Below are 9,075 nucleotides of genomic sequence, written 5' to 3'. Positions count from 1 at the left end.
CGAGATGCATCTGCATGGCATGCGCGAGAGCAAGCAGGGCAGGCATCTTGGTTTTGTTACTTCCTGCGCTGTTTTGCTCTCGCGGATTCGGTACGTTCCCCGCGTCGTGGGAGGAGCGTTCCTCGGCCGCACGCCTGCCTCCCGCCCCGGCCGCACGCCGTCGTGGCACCGTGCTCTCAGTGCCGCGCATCACCCACCTACCAACTGTCCGGCTCAGGCTGTCCGTCCCCATGCCGCCGTGGCGTGGCCAGGCCCGGCCCGCAACGGCTATATGTCCGCGCCGGTTCTTGCTTCGAATCCTCTCTCGGGGGCGGGGACGAGCGCGAGGGCGACCATGATTGCTTGCTGCTGCCGGTGGCGTGGCGTGGCCCGTGCGGCGCTGGGCGCGCGCACGTTCTCGCGTTAAATTCGACCCTGCACTTGTGCTGCGCCTCTCCTACAGCATTGAAGGAAAAATTTCTCGCCTTTTTCAGCGCTCTGCCAGCCAGCCACTCTGTGCGTGGGCGCGAGGCCCCCCCGCCTGGCACCGGCACGGCCGCGATCAGTTGGCTGTACGCGGCGCAGATCGTGCTCAGCTCTCTCTCAGCACTTGAGCAGGCCTGGGGTGCCGTGGCCTGTGGTCTGCGGTGCCGCCTGTGGGTGTGTGTCGTGCGCGCGTACTGTGCTCTGATGTACGTACGCATTGTATATGCCCACGCTGCGGATTTCTGTATCGGCATTACAGCCGTGAGCCTGCAGAGCAGGGACGTGTCCGCATGGGGTGGGCGGGCGGGCGTGGCAGGCGCCTTCCCCTTTTGGCCTCACTCGCACGGGCCGGTGCTCGACCACCGCCATCTATCTATGGCCAGTTCGCCATGGATTCAAACGAGTCGCAGACAGAAGCGTCTCAGCTTCTTCACGTACGGCCACCGGCCACGGCTACCAGTCCACCCACCACCCCTCGTCTCCCAACTCATTCGCGGCTCCTCTTTTCGGTGGTGGTGAAGTGCGCTGCGCTCGGCCCTCGGACACGGTCCCGACACGGCTGCCCTGCTCGTGACGCGGCCTCATGATCGCTGCCCCGGTACGGTATCCCAAGAAGCAGCAAGCAGGCGAGGCGGGCTTTTGGCCGTCCCTTTTGTACGCCGCGCGCGCTCGGAAAGCGCGGTGCCGCTTTCCCGGGACAGGGAAACCACGAACCCAGGGCCTCGCAGGAAGCACAGCACAGCACAGCAGCGTGGTGTAGTGTAGGGGGTACACTGTACTTCCTACTAGTACGTCGTTTGCGCTTCTACTAGTACTACTACTACTTACTCTACAACATCATGTGCCGGTTGCTGCCGACACGATCCTCGTGACATGCAATCAATCCACGTCCTGCGCCACCGTACGATGTGCCCGTTGCGCCGTCCGTTCGTCCGTGCGCGCGCACCGGTGTCCACTCGCTTCCTTTCTTTTGCGTCCACTGTACTCCACCTGCTTTGCTGGTGCCGATGGTAAGGGTCTTTCGAACGAGGTATAAGTAGTTTTTTCTTTCCTTTAAAAAATAGCTTACACAGATCATAGTTAATTAGCTAGTTGGCTAATAACCAGTTAAAAATGACTACAAGATAAATGTATGCCATTGATAATTTGATATAAAACTTACGGGTCTACCAGGATGTCCTTCTAATGTAACTTGCACTGTAGCAGCTGAACTACTTGTGAACTTAGTTAGACTACTATAGTTGACAACAGTATTAAGTGCGACTGCTGCCACTCGAAAAACCAGCGGTGGGACACCCTAACCCTAATCATGGCTGGGAGTGCATTATTATAAGCCAAATAGCTAGGCCAACCCCATTACATAGAGGGATATACAGGTAATTAAGGACTAACCCTAACGAGGTTCAAACACCCACCACAATCTCAACTCTATAATGTACAGATGTTGATGGTACTGGACCAGGGGTTGTAGAACGACGGCCACGCCGGGCTGCCACCCCGACTGAAAGGACCACCGCGGGTGGAGCCACCACTCCCACCCCGCCCTTGCGGGGACGACGACCTCCGTTGGCGGTGGGAGTCGAACGAGGAGCCGCAGGGGTGGGGGTGTGCGGGGGGGGGGGGGGGGTAGGAGCCCCTGTCGATGAAGGGAGAGGGGCCGAGCCCCCTGAGGGTGCCTAACCACATGAAGGCGCGCTGTAGAAGGCCAGGACGAGAGCAGGTTTCTCAGTCTCCAGGGTGAGCTCCTCGAGGAGATGCTCATTGCAGCCGGCGTGGAAAGTAGGGGAAGGGCACGATTTGCTTAATGAGAGCCTTCAAATGGACATACTGGGGGCTGAGGCCACACAGAAGGTTCAACACCAGGGTACGATCGGTGACGGGCTCGCCAAGGTCGCGGAGAGAATCTGCCATGCCTTCATATGGCGGCAGTACTTGCTCATGGACAGGCCCCCCTGATAAAATAGGTGGAAGAACGCGTAAAGGTGGAGCGCTCGAGCCTTCCGGTTCCCGAGGAACTGCTCCTCGAGGGCGATCGAAGCCTGACGAGCGGTACCCTCCTCCTCGCGGGCAATGTCATGGAGCTCGAAGCACGCTCGCGCTCCTGAGAGGCGGTGATGGATGGTGGCGATAGCCGCAACCAACGTGGAGAAGGCGGGCGGAGAGGCCGACGAGGCCGACGCGATGATGTCGCCCACGTGGATTCAACAACGGGTGGGTGGTGGGCGGGGAAGCCCGGTGGGAAACTTGCAGTCGTCTTTAAAATACAGCTAAGGAAAGACTGCAAGTTCCAAAACCGAGAGGATGGCTGGCTTGTTTCTTTCCTCTGCTTAAGAGCTAGTTTGGGAACCTCATTTTCTTAGAGATTTCTATTTTACCAAGGAAATTAGTTTATTTTTTTCCCTTAGGAAAATATGAATCACTCGGCAAAATGGAGTTTCCAAACTAGCCCTAAAAGTTCAGCACCGTTTCATTTCTTCCAAATGCAGTTAGTGTACATTCATGTCAAATTTCACCGGCGTTGAAAAAGGATAAAGAGAAAGCAAGCCGACCAATGAATTCATGCAGTCATAGACAGTGTCTGGCTGTCCGCTTGTAAAATCTTGAGAGAGTCATACAGATCTTGGTTGGCGAATCGAATAAATTTCATCTCTATCTCCGAGCGGGTTCAGATGGCGCGTCACAATTCACACCGATCTCTCCCAGCACAGCACAGTAATTCCCAGGATTCATCTGCTGGTAGGCTCGTACCATGGGCAGTAGCAGTCGTAGGGCAGTAGCATGTACCAGCACATCGCAACGCATCACGTCTCCAATCTCCATGTCCAATGCATGCATGTTCCTTTCAAGTTTCAACGACCCGGGGTCTCGCCGGACCGGCACGCGTCGTTTCCGTCGTCAATCTGGCGACGGGACGGTTGAGGCGAGGCGATCAGGCGGTCACACCTCTCTCTCTCTCTCTCTCTCTCTCTCTCTCTCTCTGACCGACCAATCGATGGCAAAAGCGCGGAGGACCACCGACGGCGACGTTCCGAGGCCGATCAGCCGCCAGCCCGGCCCACTCCCCCGCCGCACCGGCCCACCTAGCTCTGGAAACCACTCACCGCCACTGTTGCCTTGCCTCCCTCCCCTGCGGCCAGTCGCGATGCCGATGCGTGCGCAGCGTACCGCAGGTGAGGTGAGCGCGCGTGCATGACCATGACATGACAATGACAGGCAGCGTGCGTGAGCGACGAGCGAGATCGTCGCCAGCACAGAGCATATGCATGCCACGAGCGACGTGATTAGCGGCACTGTTACGCCGTCGTGCCAGGGAGGTGCGTGCAGTGTTTAGAGCGACGCCAGGCCAGCTCGGCGAGCAGGGCCGTCGCGGCATTGACCGCCCAATAGGGATCCAGTCATCCAGCCCCGTCGGCTTTCAGTCTCAATAATGCGTCGTCCGTGCTCGCACGAAGCGACGTGTGAGTGTGATGCCTGATGATGGAACCGGGGAGCCGTAGTTCCAGTCTTTCAGACGAGAAAGCATGGGGACATAGGAGTAAGCGGGAGCACCGAAGACCGATGCCTGGCTGTAGCAAACGATCTCTGTCATAAATAGAAGAATAAAATTGCCGAGTTTTAAATCTGAATTCTAGAGACTGGCGTCTTTTTGTCAAACGTCAATGATCTCTAGACCCCGGAGAGTCAGAGATCTTTGGACCTCTCTGCAAGGTACTGGATGGCCTGTTATATGTCATCGGACTGTCCACTACGCTCTCCTCTGCGGTGACGCTGACCGTCCACGTTTAGACCGCATTGGCGTAGAGGGCTTCACGTTGAACCTAGATCTCGTCTCTTAGGAGGGAAACCATCAGGAGGAGAGATCTTAGGGTTGCTTGGGATCGGCAGCCAAAGTGTTTCTAGACGACATAGAGTCGAATAGAAGTGAAGATTAAAGCTGAAACTATAACTAGAGCTACCCTACGTCTACCCCTAAGGTATGATAATGTAGATAGATTAGTTCGATTGGATTGTATGTATTCTCAATCGCTCGTACGGTCGTACCCTTTCATATATATGGGGAGGTCTGGACCCATTTCTAGGTGAGATCCAACAGATTACCGCAGATAGGTTAGAATAACCACGAACGGGATAAGGACTATCGCCTGAATTAATATAACCGCGGACCGTTCGAACCACATGATCGGACTGTCCGCCCATGCCCAGGTGTCACATTTAGTGTTCAACACATGCCCCTACCTTTGGTGGAGGTCATGAACTAAAATCACCTATACTATCAGCGTCTTTTCGAGAAACAATAGATTTCATAAATCGTCTTGTTCCCGAAATAAAAACTCTAGCATGATGCAAGTCACCGACTCTTTCAATCAAACAGACCATGTAGAAATCTAATTCATAATGGCCATTTATGATTGCATCTTCTTCGACCATGGTTGTCTAATCAATATGTCAAAATGTATAAAATTGTGGTGCCCTTCAACCCGAATAAGCAAATGGACTACGCATGTATTACAACACTATCCTACATTTGAGCAAGACAACACATTGACGATGAGTAGACAGGTGGAAAACACCACGACATCCCTAGAGTCTAGAGACATATGAGTAGGCGGCATTTGTCGTGCCACTTCTTGGGCCGGTTTGCTCGACCTTTGCCTCTGCACATGTCACTTCCTTCCTGCGGATGACCTAGATTGTTTTGCTAGATTGTGTGGAACGACGCTTTCGTTCATATATTTAGAGAGAAGCTGATTGAACATAGGACCAGATTTCACAGACGTACTCAAAGCCTTAGTCCGATCTTGCTTCATGTCGCCATTCACCTTCATCTAGCGGGCCGTCGATCAATTAGATTGTCCAATTCTAAGTATTGAACTATCCGAAACACTAGAGTGTTTGGTCATAGTCACCAAATTGTTCGACGCACGCTGGCTAGGAGAACTTGGCTGTTGTCTTATTTTATCTTCCTCTCGTGCCTTCGGTCCTACTAGTGGTCCTTACATTTCCATTCTTGTCTGAAGATTTCCAAGTAGCCACTCCTTGTGCTGGATTTGGTGTGTGAGGATCACCAATGACTACGCTCTTGCCCTTGCCTTTATCCGTCATTTCCAGCTGAATTAGGACCTTGTCGTTCATCTCAAGTGTATTCATGGGTAATGACTGACTGTCAATTTGCATTCCCAATCGGCCTTCATTTATAGTCGATTGTATCTGTCGACGGAAAGTATTGCAATCATTGGTGGTATGAGAAATGAAGTTATGTCATTTACAATAAGCACGCCTTTTCAATTCATCTATCGAGAAAATTATGTGAGATGGTTTAATGTTACCGCTCTTAAGTAATCCATTAAACATCTTGTCACACTTAGCAACATTAAATGTGAACTTAACTTCTCCTTCTCACAAGTTAAGCGAGGTGAGATAATTTTGAGGCTCACACGGTCGCCGTCCGACTAGAACTAGACCAACTTGACCAATTATGTCTTTGTCAACGGGTAATAATGGAGGATGTCCTCATGAGGTATCTTATAGGCAGTTGCCTGTTAGGACTTGTAAAGATATCAACATATATCTCTTTGTTCACTTTAGCTTCCCAAAATAATAAACTTCACTTGTTTGAAAATTTATTTTTAGGCCTAACATCTGTTCAAATAAGATCAAGATGAATTTCAAGTTCTTAGCCTGCTCCAAATTGTTTTACAAAAGAACTGCATATTAAAGCGTCATATTATAGCGTCGTACAACCCTTTTTGTATTTGATGATGTGTGGAATTAATCCCTCATCAATCAATAAAGGCCACACCTCGTGGGCCTTCCTAATCAGACAAAACGTAATATTAATAAAGACCAATTTTGATAATTTATGGCTCTATTTTGCGGCAACTCCAACGGGGAAAGAGAAACAGAACGTGATAGCTGGACAGGAAGAGGTCTCTAGCTACATTCTAGCCTAGTCTGAGACGACACGTACACCGATAAGCTGCGTGCGGCATGCCATGGCGTGGTGCGTGGGACCGGACCGACACCGAGACCAGCCGCCACCGAATCCCGCCGCTCTTCTGGCCGCCGAGTTGTCAAGCAACGCACGCACCACAAGCCGCCCGCCTCAGTTGAAGCCCCGCGGAAAGGCTGGCTGCGAGTGCGAGACCGACCAAACAAAGAACACATATCAATCACCAGCTCACAGTGGGAGGGGACGCACGATCGGCACCCGGCCATCCCCTCCCTCCTCTTCCTCGCACGTCCTCTTCCATTCCAGTAATGGGCTCTGCTTCATCAGGTGGGCATGCAACAACCCAATAATTAAGCTCAACTGGTCGATCGACCAGGCCGTACTGTCACAATTTACCTGCAGGTCGGTGACGATACGATGCTATACATGCATATGGCGCAGATGGTCTCCGGGAGCACTTGCTGGACGTGGACGGCGGCGGAGCGGCGGCGGTGCCCAAGATACGGGTGCGCGGGCTGCGGCGCCGCGCGGACGCGACCGGCGAGGAGATCCTCCGCGGCGTCCACCTCGACGTGCCGCGCGGGGCCGTCATGGGCGTCATCGGCCCCAGCGGCAGCGGCAAGTCCACGCTGCTCCGCGCGCTCAACCGCCTCTGGGAGCCCGCGCCCGGCGCCGTGCTCCTCGACGGCGCCGACATCTGCGCCCTCGACGTCCTCGCCCTGCGCCGCAAGGTCGGCATGCTCTTCCAGCTCCCCGCCATGTTCGACGGTACGTACCGTACCTACGTCCGATCCAATTGATTATCCATTAATCGATGGAACTAAGAACAGAGAAGGTTCGGTAATTCATTGACAATTTGGCATTTGCTAATCACATGGAAGCTGGCAGCGATTAGACAATTCATTAGTGGCCAACTGTGATAAGCTATAGCTATCCCGCTGACCTTTCGACCAATGCAGCACGCTGGTCGCCGGTGATAAGTTCTCTATGAGCACACCATGGTTTTGGTTTCCTTTTCACATATACTACTATATATACTACTATAATAACGCAATAATGCTTGGCCTCTACATCCTGAGACTGATGAGATGCATAAATAATAGCCATAGCCATCCCTGATGACAGAGGATGCGTGATGACGAGGACGAACCTTGCTAACCTTTTAAAGAAAGCTCGAACAGTTGACAAATATAAGCGGGATGGTGGCATTTATTTTTTTTTTAACTTTGATAGTACTGGCACACGAAATATTTAGGATTTCTGAACATCTGGTCCAACATAAACCCCTCCAACTTGAATAAACTATTTTTTCGAGCCGTAAGTCATTCTTTTTTTTTGAGCTTAATCGAATTTATAGAAAAGAACATAAAAATTCATGACACCAAATCAATATCATTAGATACGCCATGGAATATATTTTCATAATTTATTAAATTATTTGATGTCATAAGTACCGTTATATTTTTTTACATAAATTTAGTCAAATTCGAAAAGTTTAACTTAGAAACAACTTCGGGAGTTAGATTTATTTAGGAAGGAGGGAATATTTCCTGGATGTAGGAGCATCTGCAATAGTTCTCTAAACAGGTTCCTAAACTTGAAAATTTGTTAGGTACAATACTAGTTGGATCTGCGGCCTCCGTGCTGATTTTCCACCACTTCCTTTCCTGCGTGCTTTTGACAGGAACCGTGGCTGACAACGTACGATACGGGCCGCAGTTGCGCGGCAAGAAGCTAACCGAGGCCGAAGTGAAGAGCCTGCTGCACCTGGCCGACCTGGACCCTGCTCTGTGCTCCAAGCCGGCGTCCGAGCTGTCGGTCGGGCAGGCACAGCGCGTCGCCCTGGCCCGGACCCTCGCCAACGACCCCGAGGCAACACCTCTCTCGCTCCGTCTCCCTTGCCATGCATTGTCCTCCATGGCCTCCTCGCTCAGACGGATGGAGTCGCTGCATATGCATGCAGGTGCTCCTGCTGGACGAGCCGACCAGCGCGCTGGACCCCATCTCGACGCAGAACATCGAGGAGGCCATCGTGCGGCTGAAGAAGACGAGGGGGCTCACCACGGTGATCGTCTCCCACAGCGTGAAGCAGATCCAGCGCATCGCCGACCTGGTGTGCCTCGTCGTCGCCGGCGAGGTCGTGGAGGTGCTCGCGCCGTCCGACCTGTCCGACGCCAAGCACCCGATGGCCAGGCGTTTCTTGGAGCTCAGCGGCTGAAAGCCCGCCTGCTCGCTGCTGCTTCGTTGGATTTCGAAACTCTTCTACCTAATCGGATGCTTTCGAGCTGTTCTGGATGGAAAGGATCGGACGTGTGGTTATCTTTCCAATCGCCTATCATGTTCTCTACTTTTGTTCTCGTGTATACATACAATCTGTTAAAGTAGCTTCTCACAGCTAGAAAGTGTTTGCAATACAAACAAGTTCTTGGCGGATTAGCTTTGTTTTTTTTCCTGGGCAACTGTTAGTAATTATTGCTAATCTCCAAACTAGTGTTCATCTCCCAACGGTACAAAACAACAATCCAAAAGTCTTGTCTTTCAGCTTTTTCAATTAATATTAAACAAAGTGCAAAGGTCGATTACATGGGAGGTATTTTAAAACAAAAGCAAGAATAACAAGCTAGCAATCATTTTGGAATAAGCCTAATTGTTCCATGCAA

The 9,075-nt window shown here is 51.9% G+C and overlaps 1 protein-coding gene across 1 annotated transcript; it reads left to right on the top strand.

Moving 5' to 3' along the window:
• The first annotated feature begins 6,675 nt into the window (after positions 1–6,675).
• On the top strand, positions 6,676–8,799 carry LOC100286314 (phosphate import ATP-binding protein pstB 1). The gene is made up of 4 exons (NM_001349640.1): positions 6,676–6,742; positions 6,857–7,183; positions 8,100–8,287; positions 8,379–8,799. Exons 1-4 carry the CDS (start codon positions 6,724–6,726, stop codon positions 8,631–8,633), a joined length of 789 nt encoding a protein of 262 aa, NP_001336569.1. The 5' UTR covers positions 6,676–6,723; the 3' UTR covers positions 8,634–8,799.
• The last annotated feature ends 276 nt before the right edge of the window (positions 8,800–9,075 follow it).

Source organism: Zea mays, chromosome 5, assembly GCF_902167145.1.
Source record: "Zea mays cultivar B73 chromosome 5, Zm-B73-REFERENCE-NAM-5.0, whole genome shotgun sequence".
In the NCBI taxonomy this organism is placed as follows: Eukaryota; Viridiplantae; Streptophyta; class Magnoliopsida; order Poales; family Poaceae; genus Zea; species Zea mays.
This window is presented reverse-complemented; position numbering and strand designations above follow the sequence as displayed.

Excerpts from the sequence above, each read along its gene's own strand:
- LOC100286314 (NM_001349640.1), top strand. Across the intron at positions 7,184-8,099 it reads GCTCCCCGCCATGTTCGACG|GAACCGTGGCTGACAACGTA; the intron begins GTACGTACCGTA and ends TGCTTTTGACAG. Across the intron at positions 8,288-8,378 it reads CCCTCGCCAACGACCCCGAG|GTGCTCCTGCTGGACGAGCC; the intron begins GCAACACCTCTC and ends ATATGCATGCAG.